Below are 20,219 nucleotides of genomic sequence, written 5' to 3' on the forward strand. Positions count from 1 at the left end.
AATATAAATTACTTCGTTATTGTACATAAATTAAATTATAAAAAAATTGAATTAAAAAATTACACAAAAAAAATGAAGAATTTCAAATAGTTAATTTGATACTAATATCGATATATTTTTGTCAAATTTTATTGATATCTTCAAACATATATTTTATTCAAAAATAAAAACATCATCGATTTCTCAAAATCACATAAAGTATCGACTGAGATAAAAAATAAAATGAAATATTAAAATCATGATGTATCTCGCTGCATTGCGCGAGTACGCTTCTAGTATATATATAGAGAGAGAGACGAAGGATCGTGTGAGAATAAGAGTTAAGGTGAGAAACCTAAGAAGCAATCTTGACCCTTGATCACTTTTAATCTCACCCCCACCCCATGAATTGCGCTTGATACGGGAATTGATCCGGTGCATCTCAGTGCATCTCATTACTGTTGATCTTCAATTAGGATTGATCCAAGGGTGGAGATCCGTTCTTACCTTTCTCACTATAACTTCCATTTTTATCGAAACTCAACCCTATATAGCGTGTGTGTGTATATATATATATAGAGTATACAAGTAACTGACGTTGTTTCTTGGTTTCTATCACGTGTGCATGTTATGCACATGTGCATACCAAACAAATTCCTTACATATTACTTGTATGCACATGTGCACACCGTCCAGACGAATGGTTACCAGAGTGTTACTCAATTTTTCAATTTTTTGTGGTTTTCCTCAACTTGACCCTATATATATATATATATATATATATATATATATATATATATATATATATAAATATCATCTTTTTCTTGATTGCTTGATGAATGCTTTTTAAGTATATATATAATATTTATATACGACATACTTCTCACCTTTGGTGAGGCTTGAACCCTTGACCTCCAGGGAAGTTGGGAGCCTCCACTAACCCGGGTAGGCGGGTACTGCTGGGCCAATGACCCTTTGGTAGCTTGACGATTTCTGTGGACTTGTACCATTTTGCTTGTCATTCAACTTGCATTATAGAGACATTTTGCAGACGATATTTAGTGCATCCATTGTACATATAATTGATGTTCTATGTCGTGTTCTATTTGCTGGTATTGCAGAGTGGACTTGATGATGAATCTTTTCAGAATTTTAAAAGCGGGTTAATCGCAAAGCTGCTAGAGAAAGATCCTTCTCTCGCTTATGAAACAAATAGATACTGGGGACAAATCATAGACCAGAGGTAAATGTTTTTTGCATTTGATACAATATATTTCTAATTAGGGTTATGGTTCTGATACAGTAAAAGTTTGCAAATTGCAAGCAAGTGCGTATAAGCTGCTGTTTTTCTTTTGAAATCTTTCCATAAATGACAACTGATGGTGCTAACTTTAAGGGCGATACTATGTATGACGATGGAGAGAGTTTGCAAATTTACTCCCTCCGTTGCAAAATAGATGTCCACAATGAAAACGGAATGTGTAATTATTACACTTAGTTTAAGTAAAGGACAATTTTTCCTTAAATAGTAAAGAGACAATTTTTCCTTAAATAGTAAAGAGACAATTTTTCTCCATCTGTTAATTAAGGATAGAATGGGAAAGTGGACATATACTTTTGAAAGTGGACAGTTGTTTTCGGACAGACTAAAATAGAAATGTAGACACTTATTTTGTGATGGCATGGAGTAATTCTCTTTCTAAAATCTTTCCAAAAGAGGCGATTCATGGTGCTAACGTTTATGATGGTACTATGTATGACAACAGAGAGAGAGAGTATGCAAATTGCAAGCAACTGATGACACTATGTCTATCTAATTTTCTTTCTTAAATCTTTCCAAAAAAGGCAACTAATGGTGCTAATATTAATAATGATACTATGTATAACAATGTATAAGTGGGAGACCTGGACAGTGTGAGACCCATTGGAGACACCAACTTTGTTAGGTAACCAGAGCCCCTAAGTTAGGGCCGTTTACCAAACGCTTTCCAGTAAGCGCTGACTAAGTTAGACTAGGGGGGCCGTTTACCAAACGCTTACCGGTAAGCGCTTACTTGCAAGAGCTAGTACCCTCATTTACCTTATTGGGTAAAATTCTCGGCCATTAGAATGGATTATTGGTAAACTTTGTTTACCTAGTAAAGATTCTCGGTTCTTGCCATGCTTCTTACTATATAACATTTTTGGTCCTTGTCATGTTTACCCAGTAAGGTCAGTGACACGTAAGCTTTTGGTAAACTGCCCCTAAGAGGGTGCAAATTCTTTACTTTGTTTTATATTTTTCTTGTTAATGCGCATATTTATATGTTATTTCTTACTCATAACTAGCTTTTCAGAATTGATCTTATATGCATCTCTCTTTCGAACAGTTTTCACAAGCCGCGAGACTTCACACAAGCAGACGCTTTACTCTTTGAGGTAGAGGCCGTCTGCTTGCATCTGATTCTTACCCCTCCCCGACCCCACCTCCGGGTGGGATATATAGGGCTCGTTTGGTTTTTAACTTCGTTGAACCACTGAAGAACACCTACCCCATCCTTTCTTCATAAACACTACATTACTAGTGAACTACAAAAACCATATTAACTTGCATTTGGTTGTCAATAGATAAGTTACTTAAATACCTCCTCCCTTTGTTAAAGTACATCCATCTTCACTAAAGATGGCATGTGAAAAGCTTATAACATTCTTTAGGGGTATTTTGGTCAGATCCATTCTTCATTATGTTACATTATTTAACCAATTTCGCATTCCTTGGGGGTGTATTTGGCACATGGAATAGGACAGATTCAAAACTTCTTGTCTCACGTTTGGTATAACATTAGACTAATACAAGACAATGATTGAGTGGGACAAAAATGCACCACCAAAATAGATTGAATATAAATCAAAGATATGAGATTGGAAATTACTAAACTACCCATGTCAAAATTAAATCCTAAAATCTTCCACAGGTCTTTCATCTGTCCCTCTTGTCCTATCTAGTCCCGTCTACATATGAAGCACACCCTTGGTCTATTTAACCATTAAAGCACCATCTACTTTCAGGTATATGTTTGACTTATCTGCAAAAGAAGCTGAAGCAGTCAAATGCCTTGAAAAAAGCGATGTTACCGAGTGGTACAACACTTACCTGAGGAAATCATCTCCAAAGTGTCGAAGGCTCGCGGTTCGCGTGTGGGGATGCAACACCAACATAAACGAAGCATCGACCTCCGTTAAGGTAATCAAAGACCTTATTCCTTTCAAGGCGTCATCAAAATTCTACCCTGCATTTTGTTAACACATTCGAAAGCCGGTTCTTTTCGGCGTATACGACTAAAACCACTTTGAGAACCCTGGTTTTAATGAGAAAATTTAAGCATAGGATTTTTAGATGAATAAAGATTTCCAATTCAAAGTGTCACTAGAAATATTTTTTATTATTTGTGTATCTTAGAAAAGGGAAAGAAACACCATGCCTTTGATTTTAATTGAAAAACAAAATGTTGTTTTTTTATTTTCCAAGCTTGGTCTATTATTCTCATAGCTTCCATTTTAATATTTTATGCATGTATGATATCCCATGATATACTTGATTTATGAGCTCTCTTATGTTACTCCAATTTTTCTCATACTTTTGTACAAGCTGAGGGTCAAATATTCTATCTTTTTTGGTAGAGGACAAGTTTGCATACAACTTAGCCTCTTAGACTATGCTTTCGAGTGGGATATACTGTGATTGTTTTCGTTTGGTTTGGGCTAATTTATGAAGCTTAACCGATTTTGTTAGGGTTTGGTGTTATTCTATCTTTTCAATAACAAATATTCTATCTTTTGGGGTAGAGGACGGGGGTGCGTACAACTTAGCCTCTTAGACCCTGCTCTCGAGCACGATATAGATATATTGGGATTGTTTCCGTTTGGTTTGGGCTAATTTATGAATCTTAATCGAGATTGTTAGAGTTTGTTGTTATTGCCAAGTTCCCCTACAAAAAGATCTACGTAATGAGATTCTATTCGTTTAACCTTCTTTTTTGTCTTACGCTTTCACAAGCTGGGGGGTTTTTACGAAAGCAACTTCTTTACTTTACTTTTCGAGTTAGATGACATGTTTGCTTACATCCCGACCCTAAAACATCTCTGAGTGGGCTTTACTAGGCTCTTTTGATGGGTTATCTAGGGGTATGATGACTTTAAATGAGTGTTTAATTAGATCAATGACCTTCTGTTCTACTGAAAAAATCACTTCATACTATTGAGAAGGGTATGGATTTAAGTAGAATCTCATTTAAGGTTCTATACCATATGTCCTTTTTTTTGGTTTTATTCTTTTTTGCATAGTTATTGAAATGTGACTAGGATTTTTGTTACAAATAATCCTCAAATTTATGAGCTTTCTTTCTTCTTTTCGGTCCTCCATTTCTATTACAGATATTCCGTCTTTTTTAGTAGATGACAGGTCTGTGTATAACTTAGCCTCTTAGATCCACCACTCGAGCAGTATACACTGGGATTGTTTTTGTTTGGTTTGGGCTAATTTATAAAGCTTAAGCAAGATTGTTAGGGTTTGTTGTCATTTTATCTTTTTGGATACAAATATTCTATCTTTTGGGGGTAGAGAACGAGTCTGCATACCACTTAGCCTCTCAGACCTTGCTCTCGAATGGGATATATTGGGATTGTTTTGATGTTAAACATCGAAGATGGTAATTCGATTTAATGTTATTTAAGTAGTTCGAACATGGAACACGTATGTAGGGTAAGGATTAACATATACACAATCTTGTATCTATCGAAAATGAATATTAAATAAATGATTTTTTTAAAATAAAATAAAACCGTATTTTACAGTAAAAGATTATCAAAAAAATACCAGTTATTATTGGCCCCTATAGCTGTAGATTTTCAGCAAACAGAACCAGGTTTAAGACCGGTTGCTATTTTAAAATCCCTATTGAGTTATTATTATTTGAATCCAACTTAACCCGATGAATCCGATATTTTTTCGTTTTTTGGATTTAATATGATTGTTTAATTTCTATATACATATTAAACAATTACATTATCACGCACGTTCTTCATATACACATATTTTCAATCTATTTACATCTCTATATAATTCATTTGTATATATGTTCAGTAATTATGAACATATATATGTAAATCGAGAAAAATAATATGGATAAGTTGTATCAAATGGTTGATGATGAAAAATAAATTATGAGTATAAAAATAACATATTCAATGTTAGAAGAATATTTTAATGTACCAAAGTATCAACCCGACCAACCGACTAACCCGTACGGTTTGGGTTGGGTTCAGTTGCACTTTGGTTTGGGTTAAGTTTTTTCAAATCGCAAACATTGGGTTGAGTTGTTCAAATGTTTTCAACCTGATCTACCCAACCCATGAACACCCCTGGTGCTACATATGTGATTGAATTTGTGGTACAAGTGACCATCATCATTGGAAAACCGGAGAATATAGTAGCATATCGAAATTTAGGTTTGAATTAATTATGGAACACAAATAAATCCTAACTTTAAAAATATTGAAATTAAATTGAATTTTTAGTGTTTTGCACTGTATTTTAGCAACTAGAATTATTTACTTATTTTTTTATATCACGACGGTAACCAGTTTGTGTTATAAGAGAAAAACCATCTGGATCCACCGTTAATGCTAATGAAACAAATAGCTGTTTATATATGATTTCACAGTTAAAAGTTAAAATCTTCATAAAGAATTACATTCAACTTCAATAATTTATCTGAAGATTACAACATTAATTATATTACTAAAACATTTAATACAATAAATAAAATATTTTTTTATCTCTTTTAAATATTTAATTTTAAAGATTCTTACCTGTATCAATAATAAACAAAAACAATTTCTCTCTCTTAGGTATGAAAAGTTTTCCATTTTAGAAAAGATTTTGAAGAATCTATTAAAAATATTATCAGTGTTTTTTGAAATTAATCAATGCCTATGTAAATTGATAGAAACTGATCAAATTACCTACAAATATCAGTAATAATAAATAATGGATTTTTAATGGGGTAGGCTAAATTTACTGATTTTCTCCTCATATACATCAACATCAAAACTTCTTACATTCTCAACGCATGATTTAAACTGATTATGATACATTCTCAATACATGATTTAAACTGATTATGATACATTTTCAATGCATGATTTTAACTGATTCTGATATAAAATAGAATACATATAATATTTCCCCTTTTAACATGTCATGAGAATACGCAAAATCAAGTACGATCTAACACATGAGTATGACATGTAACATGGGTGGGACCAACTTGATCACTCCATATCTTGGAACATCATGTTATTAATGAGTTTTAAACTCATAATTATTAAATTTAAAATATTAATTACAAAAATCAAATGTTAATATTTTTTTTTCTTTTAAGTATACAATATATTTTATATACGGCAAATGCAATAAATAAACTCACACATTCTCCTCACCATCAGTAAGGTTTCAATTTCTGACCTCTTAGAAGGAAAGATGCTCAGATACCGTTAGGTCAAAGGCACTTTGGTAATATTTTCTTATTTTTTTTACATTTGATTTTTTTATTAACCTGGATATCCAACCTGTTATTCGAATCAACTAATCTCAAGACGACCACTTACTTTACGGGTAGTTCGTAGTCACTGCATTTGAACCTCTGTAATCACAAGTGGATTTTTATTTCTCATTGGATTTGAACATAGAAACTCCAAACATTTTTGAAATTATTTTTTTATTTAATTTACTAAAAAAAAATGAAAGATTCCATTTGCTCTCTTGATTGAACCCAAATCAAGGCTTTAAATTATTTTGAAAGAGACGATTAAATCTAATTTTAAATTGAAAATCCACTTATTAAAAAAAATTGGCATAAAATTAATATTTATTTTATACACATCTAATTTTTTAAATATAATAATATTTTACATAATAATAAAACCAGATAAATAAATGAAAATATGACGTACTGTAAATTTAAATATCTTTACTCAACGTTAATTACTGTTTTCTTTTCTATTTATATAACATATTATGTTTGTGATTTTGGTGCAGTTGAGATCGACTTGAGATAGATAACAATTCAAGATTCAGTATTATTAAGACAAGTTTAGTGATGCAGAGTGTGTGCCTGTATATGCCGTCTTAAATCTTAGATCACTGTATAGCGGGGCTTAAGGGAGTTGCCCCCCTTACGAGATTCTATGGACGGTGCCCCAGCTGCTTTGCCCCTTGGCCATACAACTCCCGACTCGAAGTTGTATACACTAAGTAACAATTCGAAGTTGTATACACTAAGTAACAATTCGAAGTTGTTTTGTCTCGTTTTATGTACAGACATCAACAACCTTACCGTTGAATACTCGGGTTTTTGTTTTAAAACGAGATTGAGATTTTGGTTTATCCCCATACAGATATCGTGGAACCCAAAATTTTAACGGTCGAAATATTATATTTGTAAGGTGATATCCTACACACAATCCAAAGTCGTATCCAAATAATTACTGCCACAAACATATTTTTCTAACGTATCGATTATCTGGGCAAAAATTGATTACCAATAACTCTAAATATCCCATATGGAACCTGTCTTCAAAGACACCAATGAGAGTGAACATCTGTTGGCTCGCTTTGCAACTGAAGCTAGCACGCGCGCACCCGGGGGGTGGGGGGTATCGAATGCGGGACCTGTCTTGTATTTGGACAAAATCATTTTGTTCTTTTATCAGTTGAATTATACAGTAAAGGTTTTAACGTAATTATTAATTATAAAAAAATAATATACCTCTCAATTAAACACCGACATAAACACCACTTCACACGCATTTCGGATGCTTGCCTTCTTTAACTTTAATATATTGAGATTAGATTAACTTTAACCCATAATTAATCAATAATTAATTCTTAATTAATTAATTAATTAATTTCCATTAACTATCGTAATCTTCACATGATATATGTTCCAACTTGCACACGTGTCATTTGGCTAACCACTGTAATTATTTTTGATGTTTTTTTAATTAAAAAATATCAAATACGATTGATTGATTTAGATTCAATAAGATAAGTTAAATTTTCGTAATAAAATTTGGATCCAGATTGGATCCAAATACCGAGTTTTATGTTCAGTTTTTGGGTCGGGTGTTGAGGTTTTCTTTCCCAATTATATATATATATATATATATATATATATATATGAGCCTATTCAAGAGAGAACTGATTAGTTTGTGGTAGCTGTGAGATCCAATCTCAACCACAAATCAACGGATAAATTAGAAAATTAATAATTATGATGGTTTGAGTTAAAATTATAATTAGAGGACATTTTAGGTATTTTTAAAAAACTTCTCTCTCCTCTCTCATCTTTCCGACCTCCAATCTCCGGCCTCCGGTGAACAAAAATCCGACATGTACCATGTAATCACAAAGATACACAATGTGATACCCATTGTGATATATTGTGATACTCATTGTGATATACTGTGATACCATTTGAGTACCATTGTATATCATAATGGGTATCACATTGTGTATCTTTGTGATTACTTGGTACCTGTCGGATTTTTGTTCACCGGAGGCCGGAGATTGAAGGTCGGAGAGATGAGATATGAGATATAAGAGAGAAGAGAGGAGAGAGAAGTTTTTTTAAAATACCTAAAATACCCTTTAATTATAATTTTAACTCAAACTACCATAATTATTAATTTTCTAATTTATCCGTTGATTTGTGGTTGAGATTGGATCTCACAGTTACCACAAACTAATCAGTTCTCATTTGATTAAACCTATATATATATATATATATATATATATATATATATATATATATATATATATCCTTGTGGTCGCCACCCACTATCAACTTTCGTTATCTGCCTATCTAATGGTGTTGAAATGTAAGAGAACAACGGTGAAAAAGAGAACATGGGAAGGAGGAAGCAATGGTTCATGGCAGTGGTGGCCGGAGGAGAACGATGGATGGTTGGTGGTGGACGGAGGATCGATGGTTGTGGTGTTGGTGCTCGGTGCTTCCAGGACCGTGGCCGGAGGATTGATCGTTTTGGTCCTTTCAATTATGTTATATATATTATTTACTTATTTCTTAAATTTTTGATCGAAAATCAAATAAAATTATAAAAGCCCCAAAATGTCATTGAGTTGATGGGAGTTAGTTAGAAGGACCAAAAGTGAACAAAGTGGCAGCCACAATGATCAAAAGTGTAATTAGTTCAAAAAAAGAACGAAAGTTGACGGTGGATGACAACCACACAGAGTAAAAGTGTAATTTACTCTAGTATTTATCATATTATATAGTCTTACGGGGAGGGGTAAAATTCAAACCAAGCTATTTATACAAACCGTAAAAACCGTCAATTTCATTGTTTATTTTAACGAAATTGTTTTATATGATGAAACTTTTTTAAATAATTCATTTCGTGATAAAAATGTTTCACATATTTTTGTTTTTTAAATTGTTTCATTTATTTCTTATTTCGATGAAATCTGTTTACTAAAATTAATAGAATGAAGATGATAATGTCCATAATTATTTAAAATGATATATAATATTGTTTTAAAAACTATTTATGATAAATCGAATCAAACAAAAGTCTTGATTTAATCATGAAAATAATAAGCATTAATTATTATATAAAAATAAAAACTTGCATGTTGTAGCACAAGAACATCCAACACATGAAGACAATTGCATGTGCCCTTTTGGCCTTATTCTTTCCCACCGGAATCTGGCCGGCGCCGCCGTCTCTCTCTCTCATCCACGGTGGTTCTTCACTTTCTTCTTTTAATTATAAATACAAAATCATCCCCTCATTTCCTCACAATCCGTCAATCAATTATGACTTCCAACACAATCTCTTTGGTTTTCGTGCTCGCCACCACCCTCCTCCACACCACCACCGCTGCCTACGGCGGTTGGCAGAGCGCTCACGCCACCTTTTATGGCGGCGGTGATGCTTCCGGGACAATGGGTATGTTCTAATATATATATATATTTATATATCATTTTCATAAATATAACATGGGTTAATTTAATAAACTTTTAATTATATTTATATTGGGTTCGTTTGATTTCAGGTGGAGCTTGTGGTTATGGGAATTTGTATAGCGAAGGGTACGGTACAAACACTGCGGCACTTAGTACCGCACTTTTCAACAACGGATTGAGTTGCGGTGGGTGTTATGAGATGAAGTGTGTGAATGATCCGCAGTGGTGCCTTCCTAGAAGTGTCATCATCACCGCCACCAATTTCTGCCCGCCCAACTTCGACCTGCCGAGCAACAACGGTGGATGGTGCAATCCCCCACTCCAGCATTTCGACATGGCTCAACCTGCTTTCTTGCATATTGCTAAATACAAGGCTGGCATTGTGCCTGTATCTTTCAGAAGGTAAAGCAAAGGGTACTTTAGCCATTTATTCATTGTTATAGTTACGGGATTTCGACTTTCTTGGGATATGTTTAGTAGCCATAAGTTAGCTTATTTTATGAACTTATTCAAAAAAAACTTCATTTGGTTTCTAATAAGCTTCGTGAGCATTTTACGTTCTATTATGGACTTTTCTGTAAATTTACTTATTTACCCCTTATTAACAGGGTTCCATGCATAAAGAAAGGAGGAATAAGGTTCACCATCCATGGGCACTCCTACTTCAACTTAGTTTTGATCAGTAATGTCGGCGGTGCAGGGGACGTCCAAGCAGTCTCAATTAAAGGGTCCAAAACCGGCTGGCAAACTATGTCTAGAAACTGGGGTCAAAATTGGCAGAGTAATTCATATCTTAACGGTCAAAGCCTGTCGTTTAGAGTCACAACTAGTGATGGAAGGACGACCACAAGCTACAACGTGGTGCGTGCAGGTTGGCAGTTTGGTCAGACTTTCCAAGGAGGACAATATTAATATTTCAAAAGTTAGAGGGGTTAATTTGAACCTTGCATTTAATTTGTCACTGATGCTTTAAAAACATGACAAATATCCATATTACTGAAACTAACAGTAATTGAATACATGTCATGTTTTTAAAACATCGATATACAAACGCAAGTGCATTACAACTCTGTATTTGTGCATACGTCTACAAATCCTCTCACATTCAATTATGGATCTCATACACTCATATAAAGCTGTTAACAACACTTGTTTTGAGGTTTTTTTATTTGAAAATAGCTTTTGTGGTAAGAATGAGCGAAAGATATATCCGATGTAATCTGTATTAGTACGATATTTAATGTTTATTTTGTCGGTCGTGAAGCTGAGGTGTTAAATAGCATTCGCTGAACGTTGTATTAAACCGACGTCAATAAATGTTAATTTAGTTTCAAGACTTTCTTTTGTAAACGCTTTTAAAGTTGACAATCATTATCCCAGGGCGACCACCTGCTTTGCAGATAGCCCGGAGTCACCGCATTTGAACATCCGTGGCCACAAGTGGATTTTTATTCCTTCTTGGATTTGAACTTAGAAACAAGGGGTTAAGCCTCCACAATAAAATTGAATACCTAACACTATTTCTTCACCTACGTCCTTCTAACCCCTAAACATAGTTCGATATGAAGAAAGTCAGTATTTGGTTAAAAGTATCTGAAAAAAAAGTCTAGGGTGTCCCAGGTTTCAGAGTGTCAAGATAAATCCGAACTGATGGACTCGTCTAGTCTGAAACCAGTTTGGTTTTTTTGTCATAAATATAATATATCAGATACATTATTAATTTATATGTAAATCTTTTAACTGTATCACATTTTATAACAGAACGACTTACCTGAAAAAGACCAAATAAAGTTAAACGTGTCTTTGTGATTAAGAAAATTCAAGCATAACACTTTATTGAATGACCAACTTAATGCATAATTCTTCTGCTACGTTATTATCGTACCGAAAAAGTACTACATCGGCTCCTGATTGTTGCTGCTCCAGTAAAATATTAACATCTTCTTTTCAGAAACCAGAACTGTAAAAATATAAAATAAAATTATTTGTAAAATTTAATATGAATAATTAAAATAGTTACATGCCAAGTTTTCGTCAATTTACCGCATCTATGACATCTGCCATAGAAAACACTGAATTTCCCATTTTTTAAAATGAGAAAAATAAATTACGAAATAAAGAAATAATTACTTAACAATTCAAGGGCATGAATTTAATGGAAGAGTAAACTAAATTTGGTTATGTGATTTGTCGAAAATAATAATTTTTGTCTCTGTAGTTTCGAAATTACAAGATAACCATCATGGTTTTTGGAAACGTTTGGATTTGATCCCTCCTTCTAACGGCCGTTAAAAACTTAGTTAAATGAAGGGTATTTTCGTTCTTTTAGCATTAATTTTTTTTGTCTTTTACCCATTAAAATCAATTATATGATTTTGGTCCATGTGGTTTTAGATTGAGTAAAAGACAAAAAAAATCTATAAAAGAATGAAAATGTCCTTCATTTAACGGAATCTTTTTAACGCCCATTAGAAAAAAAGGATCAAATATAGACATTTTTTTATAAATTATGATGACCATGTTATAACTTCAAAAACTACAGAGAAAAGTGTTAATTTTAACAAACAACAAGGACCAAAGTTGGCCAAAAGAGCAATTATAGAGAACTTGGTGATTTTGTGGTAAATCCAAATTCTATTTATCCCCAAACATATTAGAGTATTAAGGATAGTTTGGTAGTTTTATTTGTATCGAGTTAATTAGGACCGATCAAGGATCTTTACGATATTCTTGACCGCACCCATCTTAGAACCGTATGGTTAATTAGGGTCGAGATCGACAACGATTAAGCTTTTTTCAAAGCCGAGCCCATACATTTATGACTCATTTCTCTTTTCTTTTTGTTGGCCTATACACGAAATCACCTTTTTGGCCCTGGAAATATAGATGCTCAAGTCCCGGGCCTTAGTAAGTAGAAAAGGTCCGGTCTTCTTTAGGTCTGGGCTAAGCCACGCTGGGCTTTGAGGTTGAAAAGGGGCCCATTAGACTTTCTCATGCCAGACCTTTTTAGGCTTAATCGGGCTTTTCCAATAAAATGGCTACCTAATCGGCTCCGAGGCATGTCCCGACCATGCTTCGTGCTCACTCGGACCAAGATTTTTCGAACCGAAACCGATCCAAGATATGATCTTGTTCTTTTTTATGCATCTCTAATGGGAAAAGGATATAATTTTGGAGGGGGTGAATGATTTTCAAGTCAACCCCCTAATGTTGCAGGCTAAAAGATCCCAAATCTAACCACCACAAATAAATACCTAAAAATTCGAATTTGGCATTTTTGTCTCTATCTACCCGCAGGATCATTTCTATTTTTGGTTGGAATCATCATCATGCCACTAATCCAAAACCCTCTCCCCTTCTTCTTCTTGCACCCATTTGAAATCCCACTTGAACCACCCAACCAATTGTTCCCCACACTTGCAGTTTTCCTCGCAATTCAACTATTTTTGGATATCCTCTTCAACCCACCTCCCAATTGCGCCAAATAACTCACTTTTCTATCTCTACGATGCATTTGGGTAGTTTCAGTAACTGTAAAGGAAATATGAACTTGGGGTTTCCAAATTCTCAGTTTTTACACGACTTCAAGGCTTGCCAATTGGGGAATTCAGGTTTTCTTTATGAACCTAGATGCACAAAGGTGAGAAGTTCTTGCTTTGGATCCTTAAAACCCCTAAATTACAGCGTCTTTTGTGAACCTAGATGGTCAAATCAGAGTGTTTCTTGTTCTAAACCCTTGAAAACCCAAAATTATTCCGGAAAGGAGGTGGGATTTCTTAAAACAGTTGAAAAGAAGAAGAATTTGTTATCTGTTAGGGTAAAATCGGTGATTGGTGTTAGTAAAGTGGTGGAGAAAGATGATGTTGCCGAGGTGAAGATGATGGATAGTGGTGGTGGTGGTGGTGGTTATGATGCAATTGTGATTGGTTCCGGGATTGGTGGATTGGTGGCGGCCACGCAGTTGGCGGTGAAGGGGGCTAAGGTATTGGTGCTGGAGAAATATGTGATTCCTGGTGGGAGTTCAGGGTTCTATGAGAGGGATGGTTATACTTTTGATGTTGGATCATCTGTGATGTTCGGATTCAGCGATAAGGTACTTGGTTTACTTTCGTATTATGTTAGATTTTAATGTTGATTTAATGTAATCATGTTTGTTAGTTTTAATAATGTTGGCAATCATCGATCATGGGATCTTGATTGTGTAGTTCATTTAGCGTTTTCATGTCATGGGCTTGGATTATGTGTTGACTATGGTATAAAATGTGATCATAGGTTCCATCTAGACATCAAAATTAGACCCCAATAATGGAGGATCGAGGAAAATTGTATGAAAAATGGAAGTTTCATTTGAGAATGAACTCAAATAGAGTATTTAGGGAAAGATGTGGTGAATCTTGATTGTCTAGATCATTTAGCATGTTCATGTCATGGGCTTGGATTATAAGTTGAATATGGTTTAAAAGGCGATCATGGGTTCTATCTAGACATCAAGATTACACCCCAAAACATGGACGATCGAAAATTGTATGAAAAATGGAACTTCTGTTTGAGAATGAACTCAAATCGACTATTTAGGGAAAGATGTGACTGAATCTTGATCTTGTAGATCATTTTTCACCTTATGGGTTTGGATTATATGTTGTATATGGTTTAAAATGTGATCATGGCTTTAATCTAGACATCAAGTTTACTGCCTAAAAGTGGAGGCTCGAAGCAAATTGTATGAAAAACTGGAACTTTTGTTTGAGAATGAACTCAAATCGATGATTTAGGGAAAGATGTGACTGAATCTTGATCTTTTAGATCTTTTTCACCTCATGGGTTTGGATTATATGTTGTATATGGCTTAAAATGTGATCACGGGTTTCAGCTAGACATCAAGATTACTGCCCAAAAATGGAGGATCGAAGCAAATTGTATGAAAAACTGGAACTTTTAATTTTAAAAATGAACTCAAAGCGACTATTTAGGAAAGATGTGATATGAACAATATGCAATTAACCTGTGATATTTGATCGTATCTCAAGTTCTTTTCTTTTGCCATAGGGAAACTTGAATCTAATAACTCAAGCGTTGGCGGCAGTTGGGTGTAAAATGGAGGTGATACCCGATCCAACCACTGTTCATTTTCATCTACCGAATAGCCTTTCTGTCCAAGTGCATAGAGGATATGATGATTTCATTTCTGAACTCACGAGTAAATTTCCCCACGAAAAGGAAGGGATTCTCAAATTCTACAATGAATGCTGGAAGGTCGGTTTTGAGTTTTGATTAAGGTGATTGCACTTCTAGTTGTTCGTTTTCACCTCAGTTTTGAATCGAGACTTTGGCTACAAACTTCTTTCTGGTATGTCTCAGATTTTCAATGCGTTGAATTCACTGGAGCTTAAGTCCCTTGAGGAACCTATATATCTCTTTGGACAGTTTTTCAAAAAGCCTGTGGAATGCTTGACACTAGGTACGTTTTGCATATACATATATATATAGGGTCCGGTTCAGGGGAAAACCGCAAAAAATGAAGTAAATTTTTGTAAGCAATTTGTCCGGTATGCACATGAGCATAGAAACCGTCCAGATGAATGGTTGGTTACCATGGTGTTCCTCAAATTTTCATTTTTTTGGGGATTTTCCCCTGAATCTCCTCTCTCTATATACATATGTGTGTGTGTGGTTTTACCATTAGCTTTTGCACCAATTCCTGCATTTTGTACTCCTTTTTGTGGGTCTCAACTTCATTTATCCGCACATGAAGTAATTGGGATCTAGAATCATATATTCGGTTCTTGTAGCGTGTGTTTGGTACGCACGGAAAGGATATAATAGAATCTTGTCCCATGTTGGTGCTACAATTGGACTGAGACCAAACAGGACCGAGTGGGACAAAAATGCATTTTTTTTGGTCCCACCAAAACAGGTGGAATAAAATGTAATAGGTAACTTACTAAATTACCCATGTCAAATTAAAGCCATAAAAACTTCCACAATTCTTTCATCTGCCTACCACACTCTCGCTCGTCCAGTCCAATCCCGTCCATGTACCAAACGCACTCCTTGTAAACAGGACCCACAAAATAAAAATGATTAGGATCTCTCTCATCTTCACCACTAGATATTCGACATTTCGATTTTGTTGTCCTTTTTATATGGTCCCATTTACTTCGAGATGAAGATGAAACTTGCAAAACGGAAATCTTGCAGACCCAAATCAAGTGCCAAGAAACTTAAACCATTAGTTTCTTTCTTTTCAACTTGTCCAAGTGCTAGAAAACGAAGATAAATGATTGCAAGTTATATGCTTCTCTTGTCTTTTGTAGCTTACTATTTGCCACAGAATGCTGGAGCCATAGCTCGCAACTTCATAAAAGATCCCGAAGTGCTCGCATTCATAGATGCCGAGGTGAGACTATACCATTTCCTAGGTTTTAGAATATTTTTTATCGTTCAGTTCCGACCTCTGTGTGGGATTTACTGGGTTCGTTTGGTTTGTTTATACTGAATGCTCAATTCTTGCAGTGTTTTATTGTGAGCACGGTTAGTGCTTTACAAACGCCCATGATCAATGCAAGCATGGTAAACATCGATCTTCTTTTAGTCGGTTTGTTCTTCCTCTTGTGCCCATGTTCCTAACCCGGTGATTTTGGTAGGTTTTGTGTGATAGACATTATGGGGGCATTAATTACCCTGTTGGCGGGGTCGGAGGAATTGCAACGTCCTTAACAGAAGGTTTAGTTGATTACGGAAGCGAAATACTTTACAGGGCAAACGTTACAAGCATTATCATCGATAATGGGAAAGCTGTGAGTTTAGCTCGATTATTGATATTCATAGAAGTTTGGTTTAGTTCCTAGTTTGTGCAACAAATAATTTTTTTCCCTAATCGATGTAATAAAGTTTCAAAATTTTCTATTTTGTACACATTTCGATGGGTAATCTACTAATCTTGTAACATCTGATGATGTGGCTACCCGTTTATGGAAGGTTTATGGCAAAGCAGACGATAAACTTAACATCCATGCCATCAAATGTTACAAGATCAGTAAATTACCGGTCAAAATGGGTACAAAATAGGAAATTTTGAAACTTTGTTACACTGATTGAGAAAAAAATTCTTACTAAACCCCACCCCTTTGCCAACTAAGCTACATGCCCAAGGCTAATTTTTCGTGCTTATTGAAGGGCATTTTTGTCACTTGATGTCAAGTAACCATTGCAACTTTTGTTATGGAGATTACAAGATTCTTGCCATCATTTACGACCTTCCGGCATTGTTGTAGGTTGGAGTGCGATTGTCGGATGGAAGAGAGTTCTTTGCCAAAACCGTAATCTCAAATGCTACTAGATGGGATACTTTTGGTTGGTTTTTTTGACGTATTTTAATCCCTATAATCGACTTTTTTTTATACATAATGGTTTGGATGAGTAGATTTTATATGTTTTCCGTATTGTAGGCAAACTTTTGAAAAAACAAGATCTACCAAAAGAAGAAGAAAATTTCCAAAAAGTTTACGTTAAAGCGCCTTCTTTTCTTTCTATTCACATGGGGGTCAAAGCCGAGGTTTTGCCACCGGATACGGATTGCCACCATTTTGTTCTTGAGGTACTTTGCATATTTTCGTTTCCTGTATTTCGCATTCCACATAGACGATTCTTTTTGATTTTTTTAATCGTGTAGGACGATTGGAAAAACTTAGAGGAGCCGTACGGGAGTATATTTTTGAGCATTCCGACTATACTCGATCCGTCGTTGGCTCCCGAAGGGCGTCATATTCTTCACATATTTACAACCTCGTCTATAGAGGATTGGCAGGTACTCATCCTTTCAGATCAAACGTAGACAGTATATCCGACTTGAAAGTAGGGTTCGGGTTAGGATTGTACGTAGTCAGTATTGTCCATATCAGGCCGGTTGTTAGTGAAATGTCTAAAATACCCTTTAATGATGATAAAATAGGAGAACATTTTTGAATCAAAATCTGTATTGTCCATAATTGGCAGTGGGTACAATGGGCACAGGTTACTTTAGCTTGAAAATCTTCCAAATTTGGTATGTGCGCGTGTGTGTATATGTATATATATTATGTATATATATTGTGTACATATAGAGCGAGGTTCGGGGTAAAACCTCCAAAAAATGAAAAAGAGGAACACCCTAATAACCATTCATTTGTAAGTAATTTGTCCGTTATGCACATGTGCAACCCATGCATAGCAACCAGGAAACATCTTTAATTACTTGTATTCACATGTGCAAATTGTACAGATGAACGATTAGTAGGTTGTTTCTCAGTTTTTCATTTTTTTGTGGTTTTCCTCTGAAACTGACCCTTATATATGTATATATTTATTTATTTACGGTCAACATTGTTTGGTGAAAAAAATAGGGGCTTTCCACAAAAGATTACGAGGCAAAGAAGGAACTTGTTGCAGACAAGATCATCAGCAGACTCGAAAAGAAACTATTTCCGGGTCTCAAATCCTCCATCGAATTTAAGGAGGTACTACGCTTACCCTATCGCCTGAAAAGTTTCATTTGAAAGCAAGTATTATGAAATGTTCTCAAAATTGATGCGAGTTTTTCGGTCATTTTCCCGTAGAAATTTGATAAATTTATGATAAATTTGGATAGTTTTATCTAACAACTTATTCATGGATGATTGCGGTCGAAAATTACTGCAGTAACTAGTTACTAACCGTGCATTTTTCTCTGTAGCGCTATACAGTTTTTTTAAAGAGGACGGTACCTCTGGCAATTTTATCGATATATCTTTCATTTTTCGAGTCTCTATCTTTATGTCTAGTTATTTTTTTTCTTTTGCACCATATAACTTGGACCTGCCAATTGAAAATGGTCAACGGCTAAAATGCATAGGACCTTAACGGTTGTGAGCTTTGGCAGGTGGGCACACCGAAGACACACAGACGGTTCCTGGCTCGAGATAGCGGCACGTACGGACCGATGCCACGTAATGTTCCCAAAGGCTTGTTGGGAATGCCTTTTAATACCACTGTAAGTTAAAACTCAAGTGGTATTCATGGAAACAACTGCTTTATTTTTGTGGTAGAGATCAGGTACCTTTCTCGGACCCCACCTCCGTGTGGAATATACTGGGTTTGTTTGGTTTGGTTTGGTTTATCTTTAAGTCGTTATCAGGATTCGAGTTGGATGTACGTCGATTTTGGATTGTAAGAGAAGCCTCTTTTGACATTTAACTGATCGTTTCACCTTGAGACTAACTCGGTCTTTCCGTATTGAACCATGTAGGCTATAAACGGTCTTTATTGTGTGGGCGATAGTTGCTTTCCGGGACAAGGCGTTATAGCGGTAGCCTTCTCTGGCGTAATGTGTGCACATCGAGTAGCTGCAGACGTTGGTAAGCGTAATTTTATTCGGATGACGTTAACTGAATATCATTTTGCATACTGTGTCTTAACTATAAGCGGTTCGGCTCCAGGGCTTAATATAGTTGGTTCCAGGATGGTATGCTTGCACAAACTATAGATTGGTTCTTGTAAGATGTATACCCTTGTGACCCAAGGGTTTAGGGTTTTTGTAACCCGAAGATTCTCTAGAAACTAGGTCTTCGGGTTAACGACCAAACCCTTTGTTTCTTGTGGACCCAATATTCTGGGTCCATGTTTGACCATCATTAGGTGGTCAAATCTGTATTTTTAATTAAACTGTTGTTATTAAACGTTCCCTTTTTCTTCTCAGGACTCGAAAAGAAGTCACAGGTGTTAGATGCCGGTCTCCTTGGACTTCTTGGTTGGTTGAGGTCGTTAGCGTAAGAAGCTTTACCGGTGTAATAATGTAAAAACGACTGTCGTCATTCATATGTGAATCCTAAATTTATGCATTTGTGACGATGATCTCGATCAATTTTATGTTATTTTTATAATTATATGGTTCGGTTTTGGTTACAAAATTTCAAATAAATCGTTCTCTCTGTTTGTCGTTTACAAATATCGGAACATATCGTAGGATCGAATCAGAGTTTAATTAAAATGAGTTCAAATAAATTATCAAAATAATGTAATTTATAAATAATCCATAAACCTAAAATTTCATCGAAATCAAATGATTTAACTCGACTTACTTCTGACCGATCAGGTCGGATGCCCAAAAATCAAACCTAACCTGACCCAGATATCCTCTAAAAGTTGGTTTGTGATTTTCGGATATTAGAATATTCAGATGTTGTTTGTTTACCTCTTA

The 20,219-nt window shown here is 35.1% G+C and overlaps 3 protein-coding genes across 4 annotated transcripts in view; all 3 read left to right on the plus strand.

Annotated features, from left to right (window-relative positions):
• Positions 1-3,507, plus strand: part of LOC112518115 (nardilysin-like) — a 21,502-nt gene extending 17,995 nt beyond the window's left edge. The window contains exons 18-19 of the mRNA XM_025125691.1: positions 1,101-1,222; positions 3,028-3,507. Of these exons, the coding sequence (XP_024981459.1) occupies positions 1,101-1,222; positions 3,028-3,262 (357 nt within the window). The 3' untranslated portion in view covers positions 3,263-3,507. The remainder of the gene's footprint in view (positions 1-1,100; positions 1,223-3,027) is intronic.
• Positions 3,508-9,850: 6,343 nt separating this feature from the next.
• LOC112518114 (expansin-A4-like) lies at positions 9,851-11,338 on the plus strand. Its single transcript, XM_025125690.1, has 3 exons — positions 9,851-9,989; positions 10,096-10,408; positions 10,615-11,338. Exons 1-3 carry the CDS (start codon positions 9,857-9,859, stop codon positions 10,916-10,918), a joined length of 750 nt encoding a protein of 249 aa, XP_024981458.1. The 5' UTR covers positions 9,851-9,856; the 3' UTR covers positions 10,919-11,338.
• A 2,030-nt stretch (positions 11,339-13,368) lies between these two features.
• Positions 13,369-19,893, plus strand: LOC112518493 (prolycopene isomerase, chloroplastic). 2 transcript variants are annotated; one of them, XM_025126203.1, is made up of 13 exons: positions 13,369-14,099; positions 15,053-15,259; positions 15,365-15,464; positions 16,321-16,403; positions 16,520-16,576; positions 16,651-16,803; positions 17,281-17,359; positions 17,455-17,603; positions 17,679-17,813; positions 18,388-18,501; positions 18,903-19,013; positions 19,269-19,377; positions 19,719-19,893. In XM_025126203.1, the coding sequence occupies exons 1-13, from the start codon at positions 13,515-13,517 to the stop codon at positions 19,790-19,792; spliced, it is 1,956 nt and encodes a 651-aa protein (XP_024981971.1). In that variant the 5' UTR covers positions 13,369-13,514; the 3' UTR covers positions 19,793-19,893. The 2 variants fall into 2 exon arrangements, with proteins under 2 accessions (XP_024981971.1, XP_024981972.1); XM_025126204.1 differs by lacking the exons at positions 18,903-19,013; positions 19,269-19,377; positions 19,719-19,893 and adding an exon at positions 18,002-18,050 and having other exon boundaries at positions 18,388-18,439.
• Positions 19,894-20,219: the final 326 nt, after the last annotated feature.

The sequence above is a fragment of the Cynara cardunculus genome (genome assembly GCF_001531365.2).
Source record: "Cynara cardunculus var. scolymus isolate 2C chromosome LG 9, CcrdV1, whole genome shotgun sequence".
Taxonomy (NCBI): Eukaryota; Viridiplantae; Streptophyta; class Magnoliopsida; order Asterales; family Asteraceae; genus Cynara; species Cynara cardunculus.